Genomic DNA, 18,517 nt, shown 5'->3' on the forward strand with positions numbered 1-18,517 from the left:
ACTTGGGGCTGGTGCAGAGATGTTATGGGGAGGGAGGTGGGAGGGGGGTTCATGTTTGGGAACGCATGTACACCCGTGGTGGATTCAGGTCAATGTATGGCAAAACCAATACAGTATTGTAAAGTAAAATAAAGTAAAAATAAAAATTAAAAAAATTAAAAAAATAAAACAGATAACCAATATCTGTTTAAAACAGATAACCAAGGACCTACTGTATAGCACAGGGAACTCTGCTCAATATTCTGTAATAATCCAAATGGGAAAAAATTTTAAAAAGAATTAAAAATAAAGTAAAATATTCATAACACAGAATCTTGCAAATGTAGAGATTCAGTAACTGGATTGAGTCATACTAGTTATTTATCTTTTGTATGCACATATGAAGTTGCTTCAGTTGTGTCTGACCCTTTGCAACCCTATGGAATGTAGCCCGGCAAGCTTGCTGTCCATGAGATTCTCCAGGCAAGAATACTGGAGTGTGTGCCATTTCCTCCTCCAGGAAATCTTCCCAACCCAGGGACTGAACCTGCGTCTCATGTCTCCTGCATTAACAGGCGGGTTCTTTACCACTAGCACCACTTGGGAAGACCTGTCTTTTGCACAGACTAACTTGAATAGGAAAGTTTACATATACATGAGTTAAATACATTATTTTTATGTATACTCAGAAATTAAAATGAGACTATATTAGAAATGGTTTTATTAGGAGAAATTAATTTTTGTTTGTTTTTTTTTAATAGAAGAGATTTTCGGCATTAAAAGTTATAGAGGAATAAAAAATACTCAATCCTTGAAAAAATAAAAAAAAAACAGAGCATTAAAAAATTTATGCCTGACCTGAGCTGAAGTTTACAGTTTGCTGAATAAACGGATAGAGTTAACAAGATTGCGAGGATTAAAAAACTTTTAATCGATGAACTGTTTCAAAGCACTTTAAATGAATCATTTTTTAAAAACTACAACTTGTGGTTGAATTGTTGAATTGATCAAAGCTTAGAGCAGAAGTGGTATTTAGAGACCCAAGGCTCTATTTTTCAAATGGAGAAACTGAAAAAAAGAAGTAAGGTGATATGCTCAAGGTTCTGACTGTGTTACCCACCAGAAATGGGACTAAAACTCATGTTTTTTATTCTTTCTCTTTTCTCCAGCTGCAACTGAATTTTTTATCCAGTCAGGTCAGCAGGCCTGAAAGAAACTCTTAACATAGTACATTTTTAGGATGGACTGAATTAATTTGAAAGTAATATTTGGTCAAAAATGAATCTGATTTTCAAGCTAATTTATAGTGAATCTTTCTGTTAGTTTTAATGAAGTGTTACCATATTTGATGTTCTTTGGGGGATTCCGTTGAGAATAGCTAGTTGATCTATAAATTCCAAAGAGAAGAATTGTTTGTTTGTATTTTTTCTTTATAAATTAAAATATGTGTTTGAATTTATGACTACATTTATAAAGCTTCCCAAGAGCAAGTTTCTGTTAAAATAGAGTTTTGTCGTGACTGGATTTTATACTTGAAGCAATAAATACCCTTCACTATGATGTGAAAAGTGGTGCAATGGGAAAGAATCTGCCGGCAGTACAGGAGACATGGGTTCCATCCTGTGGGTCAGGAAGATCCCCTGGAAAAGAAAATGGCAACCAGTATTCTTGCCTGGGAAATCCCATGGACGAGGAGCCACCAGTTCATGGGATCGCAAAGAGTAGGACACAATAGCACAGACGTAGCATGAAATGAAAAGGTCCTCCTGGGTAGGGCTGCTGCTGCTGCTGCTGCTAAGTTGCTTCAGTCATGTCCGATCCTGTGTGACCCATAGACGGCAGCCCACCAGGCTTCCTTGTCCCTAAGATTCTCTAGGCAAGAACACTGGAGTGGGTTGCCATTTCCTTCTCCAGTGCATGAAAGTGAAAAGTGAAAGTGAAGTCGCTCAGTCATGTCTGACTCTTAGCAACCCCATGGACTGCAGCCTACCAGGCTCCTCCGGCCATGGGATTTTCCAGGCAAGAGTACTGGAGTGGGGTGCCATTGCCTTCTCCCTAGGCAGTGCTAGTGGTAAGCAACCCATCTACTAATGCAGGAGACATAAGAGATGTGGGTTTGATCCCTGGGGTGGGAAGATTCCCCTGTAGGACGGCATAGCAACCCACTCCAGTATATCTGTCCAGAGAATCCCTTGGACAGAGAAGCCTGGCGGGCTACAGTCCATGAGGTTGCAAAGAGTCAGACACGACTAAGCAACTTAGCATGAGTGAAAGCTGTAAATGCTAACAGGTTAAGCATTAGCACTAGATGTCTGTGATTCAATATCATGACATTGAAGTATGTCTGTGTTTTAAAAAATGTTCCCAAATATTTTGAAAATTCCTAAGGGCAATTTTTATATTTTATTATCAAATAAACCACTATTATTTTGCATTTGAATGCTGACTTACAGAGATTTGAACTTAGGGAGTGAACGGTATAGACGATACTTCATACCTGTATCCTGTGGGCTGTTTGTGTTTTCTTTGCCTGGGTGTTTATGAATGCTTAACTCATTAGAACTTTTCCCTTTTCTTTCAGGTAAACACGTTACCAGAAATACAGCATCAGCTTTGCAGAAAGGAAGGATTATGTCAACTCACTAGAAGATTTCCAGGTAATCTTTCATTTGTTTCCTTATGCATAAATCTGTGAGATATATAGGCTTCCTCAGCAGACACCAACTAAGGAGCCCTCAGATCAGCATACTAAGCTCCTTTGTTCATCAATGCCACCTTCACAAATCTAGAAATCACAAGGTTTTGCCAAAGAGAAAGACCTTGATAATAAGGACTAGCACAAAACGTTGAAATTCTTTCTCTTAGTTTTGCCTTCTAAATTTCTAGATGAATATTCTTTTTCTTCCTGTGTCTTAAAAATAATTGTTGCTTCATTTTAAAAGCAATTATTATAGTACTTCTTAATTATATAAACCTTGAGGTTTTTAAAAAATGTATTTAAGTGACTCCAGTCTTAAATTTCTTTCTGCTTCCTGGAGGTCTCTCAGTTTGTCTCAACAACTTTAGAAATTTGGGACAAAAATTACCATCTCGCCTCCTCGTAGTGTATCAGAGTGGAAAGAAAATACCAGATTGCATATGAGTCTTCACCTATGTAGTTGTAGCCTACTTGAAAACTCATCAATGAAAAAGTTCCTCAGATTTCTAGTTTAAAACACACTTAATGTTTGTCCCTAGAAAGTATTACACTATATCATTAATATTTAAGTCCACATAGTTTTAATTATGTTTTTAAAATTGATTTGTTTCTGAATTGAATCATAAAACTGGTATCTTAACCCATCAGCTTTTCCATGGGGTTTCTGCTTCTACAGCAAACATGTACCACGTTGATATGTCCCGCTATAAAGACTACCATCTTCTATTGTCATTTACCAAAGATTAAAATAGTCATAAATTAGCAATTAATCTTTCAATTTAAAGTACTTGGTGGTGCAGAGGTTAAAGCGTCTGCCTGCAGTGTGGGAGACCTGGGTTTGATCCCTGGGTTGGGAAGATCCCCTGGAGAAGGAAATGGCAACCCACTCCAGTATTCTTGCCTGGAGAATCCCATGGATGGAGGAGCTTGGTGGGCTACAGTCCACGGGTCGCAAAGAGTCGGACACGACTGAGCAACTTCACTTTCACTTTCACTTTCTTTAAAATAAATAATTGATATATAAACTTGGTTATGCAGGAATCATTTTATATGACACTTATAACTGACTCCATGATCTCTTTCTTTTGTTTATGTAAACTTTAGTGAATATTATTTTATAAAAAAATGTTTTTGTGAGACCTAAGTAAACGGACTATTCCCATCAGTACACTATTAATATGTATCTAGAAATCCTTTAATTAAGTCAATTTTTAAAACATTTGTTTACATTTTGAACAGAACCTACATACTTTCAAAGTATGTTTTTCTTTGTTGCTGTTTGCATTTCAAAATGACTGATAAGCACTGGAGTTAGCAGAATAGAAGCATATTAATGAAACCCTGTTTGTAGCCAGATATGAATTACCAGTTTCCAAAAAATTCCCCAAACAACTCTTATCTAAGTTTACATTTTGCTTCCATAAGATTAAAAAATTTTCGTCTACTTGCTGCTTTAAACATTTCTTACTCTCAAAATCATCTATAAGTTGTAGATATATATAGTTTTTTCCTCACTCTGTCTAGTTTGTAATTTTCTATGTATCTCTGTGACTAACAAGGTAATTTCATGGAATATACAGCCTTTTTAATGGAATTATTTCTCCTGTAATGTTATCTTTCTATAGCTGAAGATAATTTTCTTAGATGTGTAGCTTTAAAGGAATAGGTCTACAGCACTGTTTTTTGGTATAAACTTTATAAACAATAGCTTATGTTGGAGACAATGGCTATGAATATACAGTATACAATGTAACATTAATATTAATAAGATTAAAAAACACATTACTTGTTGTGAATACTGAATATTTAATATTGAATACAGATCAGATAGCATCATGCCTGTACCTAAAAATATTTTAAAAAGTAGGTACTCTTAAAAAGATGGTAAAACTAAACATAATACTATACACTTTAGTCATTTTATTTAAAACTAAAGTGATCTATGCCATTTTGAGACAGACAAAACACAGATTTTGAAACCAGAGATTTTTAGCTGTGCCACCTATAAGGTGTGTGAGTTAAATTTGAGTTGTTGTTGGTTTTGTTTTTTTTTTTAAGCTATAAAATGAGGATAGTGAGACCCATTTCACAGATTTAATTTAAAAAATTAAGTATACAGGTATGTCTATGAAAGTGAAAGTTGCTCAGTTGCGACTCCATGGACTATATAGTCCATGGAATTATGTGTATATAATTTTATTTGACAACTAATATGTATTTATATACATGCTATTAATATACTAACACATAGTACTCCAAAATGGTAACTGGGTCATCCTAAATGTGAAAAGTCCAACAACAGGACTTTCAATATTTATTCTCTTTATGTGATGGATTATCACTACAATTTTATGTTTCTGCTGAACCTGTGAAGAGTCAGAATTCACCTTCTTCCAAGTTCACAAGTCTGCGTGCCAGTTTCATGGGAGCTGGCAGAAGACAGGAGACTCCTGGGTCAGAGACAAATGACTTTATTATTTATAGCAAGAGAGGCAGACAGATTATCAGCATTTGCAGTGGTTCAGTGAATCCCAACTCCCACAGGGCAAGTGAAGAGGTCTAGGTGGTGACACTGTATACTAAGTAGTTTGCATTTCAAGAGCAGAGCTCCTCGCTTAGAGAGTTTGAATGTTCATAAGGTCCATGAGTGTGCCTACCCTTTGCCCCAGAAAGACCCATTATTTTTGTTATACTGGGCAAAACCTCTTTGATCTGGAGACAGACACCATCTGTATCTTTCAAGACTATCTGCTGCATAAATATCTTTGAAAAGATAGTTCAGAACAGATTCTTAGTGCCTCTCTTTGCAAATGATGCAAAAATGTGAAAAATACATGAAGAAGTGTCTCATAATGATTTCAGAAAAGAATACCTGACAGGTTTGAGTTCTGAAGCTTAATCAATGTATAATTTGGAACAAGATTTGAAGCCTGGTTTGCACTTCAGGCTTTTTTTTTTTAATCGATAAAAATAAGACATTTGGCAATTATTAATAACTCTGAGATTCCATAATTCCTCTGTGCCCTTTTCCCATGCAGACATGCTGTGCCAGGCTTTATCTTGAGCAGTAGGTACCAACACGGATGCTATGAAGGCAGGGATGATCATCCTGATGAATCTGAATGGGACCTTGCAGGTGTGGCAGGACAGAATCTGAGCCAGATGTAGGGGAGAATTTAAAGACAGCCTGTGAGACTAACACGGTCTGTTCCGTATCCCAGCTACATAGAGTGTACCTGCTATTAGACTTGTGACTCACATGGAAAGGCACAAATCCATGGAATGTTTACTGGCTAGCCCAAAGGTTTATTATTATCTTGCCATTTAATGTGTTTGTGTTTGAAGACAAATGCTTCAGAATTTTTCATTGGCCCAAATTTTTTACTAGTGACTTTTGTTGCTTTTTATTGCGCGTGCGTGCATGCGTCCTCAGTTGTGTCTGACTCTTTGTGACCCCATGGACCGTAGACTTCCAGACTCCTCTGTCCATAGAATTTTCCAGACAAGAATGCTGGAGTGGGCTGCATTTCCTACTCTAAGGAATCTTCCCAACCCAGGGATCGAACCCATGTCTCCTGCATCTCCTGCATTGACAGGTGGATTCTTTACCACTGCACATCACCGGGAAATTGCTTTTTATTAAGTTTCATTTTTTAATAAAAAGATTTCTTTTCTATATTTGAAAAATAAGTACAAAACAAAACACCAGGGAAACTGTTTTATTTGAGTTGTCAGTTGGTTTTGTTCTCTTTTATGTCATCCAAGAAGCCTTGGTTAGTAGTGTGCCAAAGTTTTGGCTATTGCTCATTCTTTCCAGTTTTATCTTCATTCTGAGTACTAGCTTTCATGTGAAATTTGAAATGTACCCAAACTTGTACTCAAAGATAGCATTTTGAACATTTTAAGATCTCTGGCCTCATCTGTTCAGTAACATGTGAATATATAAAAAAAGGAAAGGAAAAGGAAAATGATAAACAGAGTTTAACTCTTTTGTTGTATGTCAACAAACCTGGACTTTTAAAAAATATAGATATTTACTACCAAATATAAAATATATCTTTTAATAACATAGTTGAACTTATTTTCAAATATCAGCCAGTATTAGTTATTTATCTTACATGGAATTGGTGATTGTTTTTAAAATTCTAGGTTTAAAAATTTCTGTTTATCATATGACACCAGTGAAATATTTTCAGGGAATCAAGTAGACTAGCTTTAATTTAAACAAAGCAACATGGAAATTATCAATGCTTAATACCATTTGAGAATTTTTATTGACTTCATTTTTTCCTTTCCTCTACAGTAATGTTCTCCTTCAAACAAGAATGTGAGTAATGAGGTTCCCAGTATTAAAGAAAATTGGGGACACAGCTCTATGAGGCAATCAGGCAGACTTTCAGAGAACATCAGAGTTTGCTTCTTCTCCATGCTCTCAAATGCTGAACTGCTTCCATGTGTTCTCTGAATGTGCCTTCATGCTTTTGCCTTTCCACTTCTGTCTCACACACGATTATATTCTTTGTGCAAAACATTCTTTCCCCAAGTAAAACCCTCACCTCTTTAGTATGGCTGACTTCAGCTAGGTGATAGAATAAAGTAAGCTGATGGAACTAATTCAAACTAAATTACACCCTCACCCCAGTCATAAGCCTCTTACATGTATTTGCATTTTTATAAAAGAAGTTTGCAAACCCAATGAATTTCTAATTGGTAGAATTTCTGGAAGTGCATTCAAATTCCTATTCAGTTTACCAGCAAGCCGTTCACTCCCCAAACTTACTGAATCCATCTACTTTCCTCCATCTCTACCATGACCAGTCTTGTCCAAGTCAACGTGCTCTCATACCCTTCCCATTTCTTTTCTTGTTTCTGAATAATCCAGTTCATTATAAACACTAGCTAGAGTGATCTTTCCCCCTATTTCTTTCAGAAATAAGACAGATTTATTTGGCCTGCTCACTGCTGTCTGTCTAGGGACTAAACAGCAAGGCCCAGGTAAGCTCTTATGCTCTGACTTGAGCCAGGGATAGATTTTATTGAGACCAGAAGTCACACACCCAAGTTTTTATGAAAGCCTAGTATGTGATATAAGAAGTTCATAACAATTCAGAAGCTTGTAAGATCAAATGACCCGTGCATTTTCAATATTTGGCTTGTCATCAAATTTATAGACTCATTAATGTAAGTCATTTGGACTTTAAGAAGAGGAGTTGAAAACATAGGAAGGTGCAAGGCAGTACCATGTGACATTGCCAAGATAGACCTTGACAGAGCGGCGATGTTGGACACGTAACATCCCCCCATGTTTCTCAGACCTGTAGACTTCAGTTACCGCTAACATTCAGACCCTCCGGTAGGGTAGCCTGGTCCTTCTTGTCCCGTGTTTGTGTCCTCACCCTTCTCTAAGCTCCTTCCTCTTAGCATATTTGCATTTCTCTACACACTTGGTAACTCCAGCTTCCATTCACCTCACGAAAATGGTAACTTTCTTTCCTTATCCCTAATCCCTAAGGACAGTGAAGTTGGGTATTCTACTAAAACCTTAATCTCTGGTGTTGGGAGGAATTATTGGCATCTCTTTGCTTCCCCTTCTTCCTCTCATCTGTTAACATCCTGATCATTCAGAATATTCAATAAGAAAAATCATCACCTGGGTTGACTCTTTCTGGAGACTTAAGAGCTGCCATCATTCTTGTCAGTTTTGATGCCCACACCAATGACCCATTCATCATCACAGTTCTTTGATCTCATCAAATCCATGACCTTCATTTCTTTTCATCTTCAGCCTCCCATTTGAGCAGCCTCGCTGATTAGTAATTTGCATTACAGACAACTATATCCATCTTTGAGGCTTTAATTCACCACTTTATAATCACTGGCTTTCTGGCTTTTTCACTCCTTCAATATCTCTGAGCCTAGAACCTCAGAGGTCACTTTTGTTACTCTTAATTCTGCCACTTTCTCCAAGTCCCTTAGCATTTCTTTCCTACCAAGCCTGGGCAACTGAGTTTGCCACTTGGAGTATTTCCCTACAAGTGTATATATTTTTCCTTAAACATCAACTCTGAAGCCACCAATTCAGAAAAATCTTACAATCTGTCTTCTTTGCTCCCACATGGTAAACGCTGAACACACAAGTTCTCTGTTCTTTCGATGCCTTCCTCACTTGCTAAAATGGAAAAAAAATCATATTCCTCCTGCAATTGTTAGCTCAGCCACCACCACCAACACAAGTAGCTAGTTCCCCCTGAGGCATTCTGTCCTAATTTCCCTCTAGGATACTTGTGAAAACACATTTAAAATTTTTGAATACTAGCCCTAGCACTCACAATACAGGAAACTATCAGAGGAATTTCCATACATTCTAAGGCTGATGGAAGCAAATTGTGGTTCTTAATGCTCTGTTCAATTCAGTGGAGTAGAGAAGACACTCTCTTGCATGATCAAGATATATTTGGGTGGTTTGGGCGTGGTTTCTAAAAGAATGTCTCCTGTGGTTTTAGCAAGCCATCAGTTGGGCTAAACAAGTTAGATGCTGGGAGCTTACATCTGTCATTCAGCTGTTTGTCTCAGAAAAGTTAAGTGATAAGAAAATGACACATTCCTTCCCAGTTGAGCATATTGTTTTGCAAATGAAGCAAATATGAAGTAAATATATTTTATATTGAAAGTCTAAGCTCTTTTTACTCAGGACTGTCTTCCAAGTAAAGTCCACCTGATTTGGTGAGACAGATACACTTTCTTTCCTCTTTGTTTCTATTGCACTTGTGAAAGCTTCCAGAATAGCCTAGTCACAGTGTGTCTTAGTTGTATTTGTATATGTTTGTCTCCCTACAAGGACTAAGACACCCTGTTCTCAAGTCCCAGTGTATGGGCATAATCCCTGGTATATAATAGTTCCTCTAATATTTTTAAATGGAAGACTGGAGAGGATACTGATGGAGGGGGTTAGAGTGGTGGAAGGGCTTCCCTGGTGGTACAGATGGTAAAAAATCTGCCTGCAGTTCAGGAGACCTGGGTTCCATCTCTGAGTTGGAAAGATCCCCTGGAGAAGGGAATGGCTACTCACTCCAGTATTCTTGCCTGGAAGATTCCATGGACAGAGGCGCCTGATGGGCTACAGTCCATGGGGTCACAAAGAGTCATACACGACTGAGCAAATAACTCTTTATAGAGTGGCGGAAGGGGACCCTGCTGATCATTAGAGGGCTTTGGCGATGCTTGGATGGATTTATCCCTTTACTCACTGAACAAATTCAGTATTGAGTTGGCTCTATGAGGCAGAGTGCCGGCAGGAGAAGTGGAAAATACTGTCTCCTTCCTCTGAGATATAATTACCCATTTTGAGTAATAAGGTATTTGTATCCATGAAAGAACTAGAGAACTGTTATCATATTACACACACAAAGCAGAAAGATACCAATAAATTACATGACTGATATCCATTTCTGGGTGATTATCATTGCAGCCCAGAGACTGGTCACCTTATTCCTGTCTAAAACAATATACTTAACACTTTATCACATTGTTGGTTCTCCTCAGGCATGCAGGCTGGAGATTCATATAGACTTCTTATGTACAGGCTTGTATTTTTGTACCATTTCAATCCCCAAATCTTTAAATATATGTTCACCATTTCTTTAGAGAGGAGGCTAAGGACAAAGTAGAGAGACAGTGGTAAGAGGGGTCTCTCTTCTCTTATCCAGTAATGTTTTAGGGCTTCTTATAGATCAGCTCTCTGGGCAGTTTTCTTCATCTTAATGGTTCTGCATTCAGGACAGAGGAAATAAATCCAATACTTCTTGCTGACATTGTGCTTCAGCATTTTTCCTCTGTGGATCCTATGAAAGAAAGTGAAGATGTCTGAGCTGTAGCCAGAAAACCTAAATCAGAAAGAGAGAGCATTGATCTTGGTTGCATGGATGTGAGGTGGATTATTTTTCTTTGTCTTTAAAAAAGAACCACTTAAAACCTCCTCACACACACAAATCCTAGAAACCCTATGTAATGTAGGAAGAAATGACTTTGGTTTGATGTAAAAGGGTAGGGTCCTTCCCTCTTTATCCTCTTCTTTGCCCTTTCTGTTTTTCCCCCTTGTGGCCCCCAAAGGCCACTGCCTCCCACCTGTCTGACCCATAAAAATCCTCTGAAGACTTTGGCCTGGGAACCATGGCTCTTGATAAGGAACTTTAGGATAAAGAGCATGAACAGTGGTCAGTGGAGGTGGATTCTATTTATCAAGCGTGATTTCTATTTTCAAGCATGGAAGTTTGTAGAAATGTTCTTCTCTTTCCTTTTTGGCCACCATGAGAAGGAAAATAGAAATCAAATTTGAAAAATGATCAGACTTGCATTTTTAAATTCCTGTTCCCTTTCCCTTTTTTATGCTGTTATTGTGCTAGTGAGATACATTCATTATGAAAAGAATAGAAAATACAGATAAGCAAAAAGAAAGAAGAAAATTTAAATTTAGTGAAACTACATAATTTTCCCTACCTTCCCTGTTCATGAACAATTTTTACATACTAGACTACTATTCAATTCAAGCATGAATAAATCATGGCATATTTTTCAGTGGGAAACTGTGAAGACATTAAAAATGATGGCAGATATACATCTATTGGCATAGAAAAATATTCACACCATATTGTTTAAGAATAAAAGGAAGAAAAGTAACCCTAATATATGTTATATATATCTTACATTATTATATATTTTACCTATGTATGCAAGATCTATGTAAAATATATATTAATAATATATTTTATTATAAAAATACTTACATATGTACACATATATATTAATTCACTTGGTACTTACAATGTCTCCGTGAGGTAGTCATCATTATTATTCCTATTTTACTCAAGTGTAGAGAAATTAAGTAAACTTTTCAGTGTCACACATCTAACAAATGATATCTGTACATAGTCCACATGAGTCTGGAGTCTGCTTTCTTAGCCACTTCTCCCTAGTGGCTCAGATGGTAAAGCATCTGCCTACAATGTGGGAGACCTGGGTCCGATCCCTGGGTTGGGAAGATCCCCTGGAGAAGGAAATGGCAATGCACTCCAGTACTCTTGCCTGGAAAATCCCATGGACGGAGGAGCCTTGTAGGCTACAGCCCTTGGGGTCGCAAAGAGTCAGACATGGCTGAGCGACTTCACTTTCACTTTCTCTCCTCCAAACTCCTCTGGGTGACATTCAAGGCTCTGAACAGGCTGAGGTCCCTACATTTCTCCCTGGTTTCCCATTATCTCCCAGCCTAACTCTCTGCTCAAGCTCCCTTTACTGTCCTAACACGAGGCTGTGGCTCTCTCCTGTACCTGCTTTGGGGCTTCCCTGATAGCTCAGTTGGGAAAGAATCTGCCTGCAATGCAGGAGACCTTGGTTCAGTCCCTGGGTTGGGAAGACCCCCTGGAGAAGGGAAAGGCTACCCACTCCAGTATTCTGGCCCAGAGAATTCCATGGACTGTATAGTCCATGGGATCACAAAGAGTCAGACATGACTGAGCATCTTTCACTTTCGCTTTTCCTGCTTTTACTCTAATGACCTCATCTAATTTTATCATCTCTTTAAAGATTTTTTTCTCCAAACACAGTCACATTCTGAGATATTGAGAGCTAGGGCTTTAACATGAATTTTCAGGGGGTACATTTCAGCCTGTAACAGCTAAGGATAGAAAGAGGAAGGAACTGTGATTGGTAGTTCACCAGATCCATCTGGTGAGAGGAGAACAGATCCCCAGAGGAAGAAAGATATTGGACAGACAAAAAGAATGAATGTCAGTTATTATCAATTTTTGATAAATATTAATTGATTGGTTATGATAAAGCCCATGATACTAGTGGTAAAGAACCCACCTGCTAGCTCAGGAGACATGAGATGCGGATTTGATCCCTGGGTTTGGAAGATCTGGAAAAGAAAATGGAGACTCACTCCAGTATTCTAGACTGGAGAATCTGATGGACAGAGGAGCCTGGCGGGCTACAGTCTACAGGTTCACAAAGAGCTGAACGCAACTGAAGCGACTTAGTATACGGCACAGATGGAATTCTTCCAGCAGACATCTCAGTCTACCTAAATGATTCGTTTTATAATCTTATTTATTTGTTTATTTTTGGCTGTTTTGGGTCTCTGTTGCTGTGCGGTCTTTTCTCTAGTTGTGGTGAGCGACGGCTACTCTTCTAGTTGCAATACGCAGACTTCTCCTTATGGTGGCTTCTCTTGTTGCGGGCAACAGGCTCTCTAGGCCCATTGGGCTTCAGTAGTTGCAACACGTGGGCTCAGTAGTTGTGGCTGCCAGACTCTAGAGCACAGGCTCAATCCTTGTGGTGACTTAGTTGCTCCGCAGCGTGTGGGATCCTCCTGGATCATGGATCAAACCCATGTCTCCTGCATTGACAGGTGGTTTCCTTACCACTGAGCCACCAGGGAAACCTGATTCATTTTAAAGTAAGAGAATACCCGTGTTTCCTTATCTTTCTTACTTTATGCCTTGAACCCTAGTTCTCAGACCTTTCTCTGCTCTCCAGAGTTAGCTAATATGAGAAATTAGTTCATTCAGCTATACTTTTCCCTTTCAAGTATACCTTTAAAAAAAAAATATATATATATATATACACATATATATACTTCAGCCCCTAATAATAATTCTATGGATAAGAATTTTTAGATTCCATTGCAGACCAGTCAGAATTTCATGGAAACTGTTGAGTCATGTGAATGCAGTGATCACTTCCTGAGTCTGACCTATCCATAAAATTGATCATTCTGCCTGTGAGCCATAAATCTCTAAATGAACTAATCACAGACAGAATCAAATGGAGATTTTGAGAAAGCGATAGCATCGCCTTGCTTCATTTCCTTGAAAATGGGAAAAAAATATTTGCTGCTTATTATAGCCTGTTAGTTGTAAACTACATAAATCTTCCTTCCATTTGGCATATCGTAAACTAAGATGCAGGCTTATCGATGTGTCTGGGATACATACTGTGAAGTGCTTCACACCTGGCCACAGGCAAGATAGGAGGGAGGGTCGGTGCAGGCTGGTAGCACTAGGCTGTGAGGGTCAGCATGTTGAGCTTTGGGGGGCTCGCTTTTTCTTTGAAAGAAGCTAGACCAAACAAAGGTGCTTCTTGCTCTGGTGCTGTTCATGGAGTCATACTTTGCAATTTTGGCATCAGGCCAGTGTGAAAGGGACAACATGTCCATTTTCCAGTAAACGTTTGGCAAGTCCTTGACATCTCTGAGACTGTACTTGAGACCGGTGAGCTGAGGGAGCTGATTAATCCCTCTGCTCTTTGGTTCAGTGGCCCCGACCTTTTAAACTTGAACTGACTTGGTGAACTTTACATTTCTGGTGCATGACTTGTGTATCTCCTGCCATCATGTAGGTAATATTGATTTATTTCACTTGGAGAGTTTGTTATCTTGCGCCAGACACTGGGACACATGAGGAGCAAGCTTGCATAGCCCACTTTCAACAGTGTGTATGATTCTGATTAATTCTGATTTCAACAGACCATAAAAGAAGAGATGATAAGAGAGATCCTCGCTTTTGTCATTCAGATCTTTCCAGCAAGTCCCCATTTACTTATTTCTATGCTATACATAGAAGAGTAGTGTTGCATCTGAATAACTTGTTAAAGCATAAACAGCTTTAAACAACAAAACTGGGTTCCTTTGCATTACATAATAAAAACTCAGTAAACTCTGCTTGTACTTCATAGATTTGTTTATCCTGTTTGCCCAGCCTGCAACTATTAATCAAGTTTATTCCTCGCTGTGTGTAGACATGTTCCATGACTCAGTATACTGTCCTCTAAAATAAACTCCACCATGTTTGTTTGCTTTTGCCTCAGCAAACATATCACCCAAGCAGTGAGTGTAATATTCCCCATGTCATTTCTTCCTGATCCGCTGTGTTTGTAACAGAAATGATAGCAGTGAATCTGATATCCTGATAAGAAACCCCCCAAAAAAACTTCAGTCAGTCAATTCAGTCACTCAGTCATGTCCAACTCTTTGTGACCCCATGGACTACAGCAGGCCCCAAAACATAACTTACATCAAAATAGATGGAGAAAACTTCTTATGGGAATGGCAAAGCCCTTTATTTTAAGCCATCAGGGGTTATACTATTTGGAGATGACAAGAGCTAGATTAAGAAGAGTGCAGAATGAAACCAGGTTCTAGGATTTAGCTGCTTAAGTGGTGAAATCCCGAAACTTATACACTTGCCTTGCTTTGTGAGTAAACTAAATAAGTAAAGGAGAACTGTTCTATAATTTTGATTCATTTGTTCCTGTGTATATATGCCGAGACAGAGAGATAGACACACACACACACACACACAGATTTTGGTGTTGGAGGATATAGTATGTTGAATCTCTTACCTAGTCTCTTTCTGGTGGGAGAGGTAGATATTGAACGACAACAAAATTGCAAGTGTTATAAAAGGAAAACAATGTTAGTAGATTTGCAGTGCTCGTGGCTTGATCATTTTCATGGAACTTTGGAACTGGGAACTGATTTTTGGCTTGTAAGATATCATCAACATTAGGAAATGAAAACCCACTACAGTGATACATTAGCTTTAAGGCACACGGCTTCATAAAGTGTATGTTATATAACACATTATTCATTGGAAGATGATGCTCTAATGGCTAGTCTGTTGAACTTCTTATTGTAATCATAATAATTAATAATACAGTATATTAGGGCTGATACATTTTAATGGGCATTTAATGTCTTCCAGTCTGACAGATCCCATTGAAATATATATTGATAAAAATCCAAAATAAGCATTGCTGCAAGCTACAAACAAAGTGAATTACATTTATTTCCCTAAATAGAATCTTAGACTCCTTCATTTGTAGTTGAAGTTGTGATTAGGAAGGATACATAGCTTGGCAGAAGTATAATTAACTGAATGAATAGGATCATTTGGGAATATGCTTTACTCTTTGATGATGGGTTGGGTGTGCTTCTGTCTGGGAGAGATGCACAGACTCTTATTTTATGGTAAACCCCATTCAAATCCTGTGATTCACTGCTTCACACTTTGGGGACTATTTTTTTTTAAATTTCTGTTACCTCCATCTAACGGTAATATGGAATTTTCTCTTTTTTTCTGAGGCATTTTAATTGATGATACCATAGAGTCATAAGGTGGTGTTAGTGGTGAAGAACCCGCCTGCCAATGCAGGAGACCCAAGAGATGTAGGTTCCATCCCTGGGTCAGGAAGATCACCTGGAGAAGGTTATGGCAACCCACTCCAGTATTCTTGCCCAGAGAATCCCATGGACAGGGGAATCTGGCAGGCTACAGTCCACAGGGTGGCAAAGAGTCAGACACAGCTGAAGCGACTTAGTATGCAGAGAATCATAGCAGCAGTACAATCCCAGTGTTGATGGTCATTTCAGAAGAAAATGTGTAGCTTATGGAAGGGTCAACTTACCCCTAATTAGACAAAAGTAGGTAATTTAGCTACATTAGCTGAGAGGGTCTTTTGAAGGACTGTCTTGCCTCTTTCATTTCTGAACCTTCATAAGATGCTCATAAATACTGGTAAGAATCCTAGTCTAAGAGATCAGAAGAATTCTAACCTTCAGCCTTCAAGTCAGGAATCCTGTGGTCTTCATATGAGAAAAAATGCACCCAGTTATGACCTATAGTAATGTGACCCTGGGAAAAGTATGTAGCCCATTTGTGCCTCATTTTTGGACTTGTAAGACGGAAACAATTTTACTGACCATTCTTTCTTCACAGAGTTGTCATGAAAATGCTTTATAGAAGAATATGTGTTGTAAATCTATAAAAGTAATATATAAGGCATTATTTCTGTATTACTCAAGATATCCATGAATCGATTTGGAGAGGAAAATTGAATGAGATGTTCAGCTTTTCAGACTGACATAAAACTGTCACAGCAATATATATTCTTCTTTTTAGAGACATTCTGATGAAAAGAAAGCCTATTTATGCTTAAGTATTATCTAAAGTTAGAGGTTGAGTACAGATCAAACAGGATTAGTACTAGTTTTGTATTTGTTTTATAAATACACTGGGTCTTCATGATTTATGCCACAAGGTTATATTATAGATAAATTACCTTCAAATAATAACATGTAGTAACACTAATTCTTTACGTATCATGTGTTAGTTGCCGTGTCAAGGACGTTGTCTGGTTACTCTTTTAACCCTCTGTAAGCATCTGTGGGGCAAATACTGATGTATCTTCTGTAGACAAAGGAATGGAAGCTCCAAGAATATCTGAGCTACATACACAGCTGGAAAGGCGAAGATCCATATCTTAGTTACCATGCACTAACTTTTGTAATAAGCTTGAGCTGCAATACTATATTTTAAGTCTATCTTTTATAATGCAAGAAAATGAGAAAGGAACTATTTAAGAAAGCCTAATAATACCTGGGTCTAGTGAAAAGAGAACTTGTTTACCACTCTATTATTATTATTTGATCCACTAATGTAATTCTTGTAATTTCTTATTTACCATAATATTTACAGATAAGGAGACGTTAAGTGAATTTGCTGCAGGTGGGAAATTGTTTTTGTTTTGTTTTTCTTTTAGTCTTTTTTGTTTGCTTGTTTTAGCCTTTTAATTGGGAACTCAGTAACAGATGGGAATTGAGAGCCCTCGGATAATCAAAAGCTCAGGTTCTCATCACTCACTGGCACTTTCTCTCTTGAGGGTCCTCTTTGTTGTTGTTCAGTTGCTAAGTTGTGCCCGACTCTAGGCAACCCCATGGACTGCAGGCATGCCAGGCTGCCCTGTCTTTCACTGTCTCCCAGAGTTTACTCACATTCATGTCTGTTGAGTCGGTGATGCCATCCAGCCATATCATCCTCTGAGGGTCTTCTTTACCCTTCTTCCGTTACCTTTTATCTGATGTGCCTACTCAGGGTCAGCTCCTCAAACCATCCACAACCATGTTTAGGCAAACTAGAAATTTTACTGTGGCAAACTCCACACCACAGCCATAGGTCTGGGGCTCGGGGCAACTCAGATGTGGGTGTACCACCTACCTGAGGTCTGGGCCTCTGGAATGACAGTGACCACCTCGGGCCATGTGGAAGGACCAAGTATTAATTGTCCTGGCTCTTTAAGGCTACTCTTCTGACCTTCAAGGAAGGGCTTTTAGAATTCACTGGTTGTGCTGCCAGGAGGGCTTATAAAGCACCATTCTGGGGATGTGAAATTAATAAATGTAAGCAGAACCAAATTATGTTTCGTGGGTGATATATGATTTCTGTGGGATTAATGGTTCTCGAAAATGGTTTTCAGAGGAAGTAATTGCTTTGACCTGATTGTGCATCTGCTGCTGGGGAGTGGCAAGAGCAGACTGAATCCGGCTGCATGTGTGTGAATCCCTTCTTGGCCTCCTAATAGCCCACTGTCCTTGGGCAAGTTTCTTGCCTTCTCTATGCTTCCGTTTTCTGTCTGCAGTGTAGGGACAATAATGATTTTGCCTCTGGGGATTGGTAAAAGAATAAGAGTTCCTACATGTAAAGTACTTGGAACAATGCCTCTCACACAGAGCCAGCAACCCACAAATGTTAAGTATTTAATAAGCATTTCCATAAATATTAGTTGATAAGTACTACCAACAAGTGCTCTTATCTAGTTGGTGAGACCCATGTTTTTTAGGATTCACTAACCCGGGAATAAAGCTAGGTTCTTAAAATGGTCACAAAAATATTTCTTTGCCTCCACCTACACTCACCATCTTCAGCCCCCTTCTCTCAAAATCCTGCTTCCAGTCACTTTTGGATCACCCTAAAACAATCTTTTCATTCATTCCTATCTGACCTCACA

The 18,517-nt window shown here is 38.5% G+C and overlaps 1 protein-coding gene across 3 annotated transcripts in view; it reads left to right on the forward strand.

Moving 5' to 3' along the window:
* CPED1 (cadherin like and PC-esterase domain containing 1) overlaps positions 1-18,517 on the forward strand; it is a 327,294-nt gene that overhangs the window by 86,446 nt on the left and 222,331 nt on the right. For all 3 annotated transcript variants that reach the window (XM_069588269.1, XM_069588270.1, XM_069588268.1), the window contains one exon: positions 2,561-2,636. In XM_069588269.1, coding sequence (XP_069444370.1) covers positions 2,561-2,636 — 76 coding nt within the window. The remainder of the gene's footprint in view (positions 1-2,560; positions 2,637-18,517) is intronic.

Source organism: Ovis canadensis, chromosome 4 (genome assembly GCF_042477335.2).
Source record: "Ovis canadensis isolate MfBH-ARS-UI-01 breed Bighorn chromosome 4, ARS-UI_OviCan_v2, whole genome shotgun sequence".
Classification (NCBI taxonomy): Eukaryota; Metazoa; Chordata; class Mammalia; order Artiodactyla; family Bovidae; genus Ovis; species Ovis canadensis.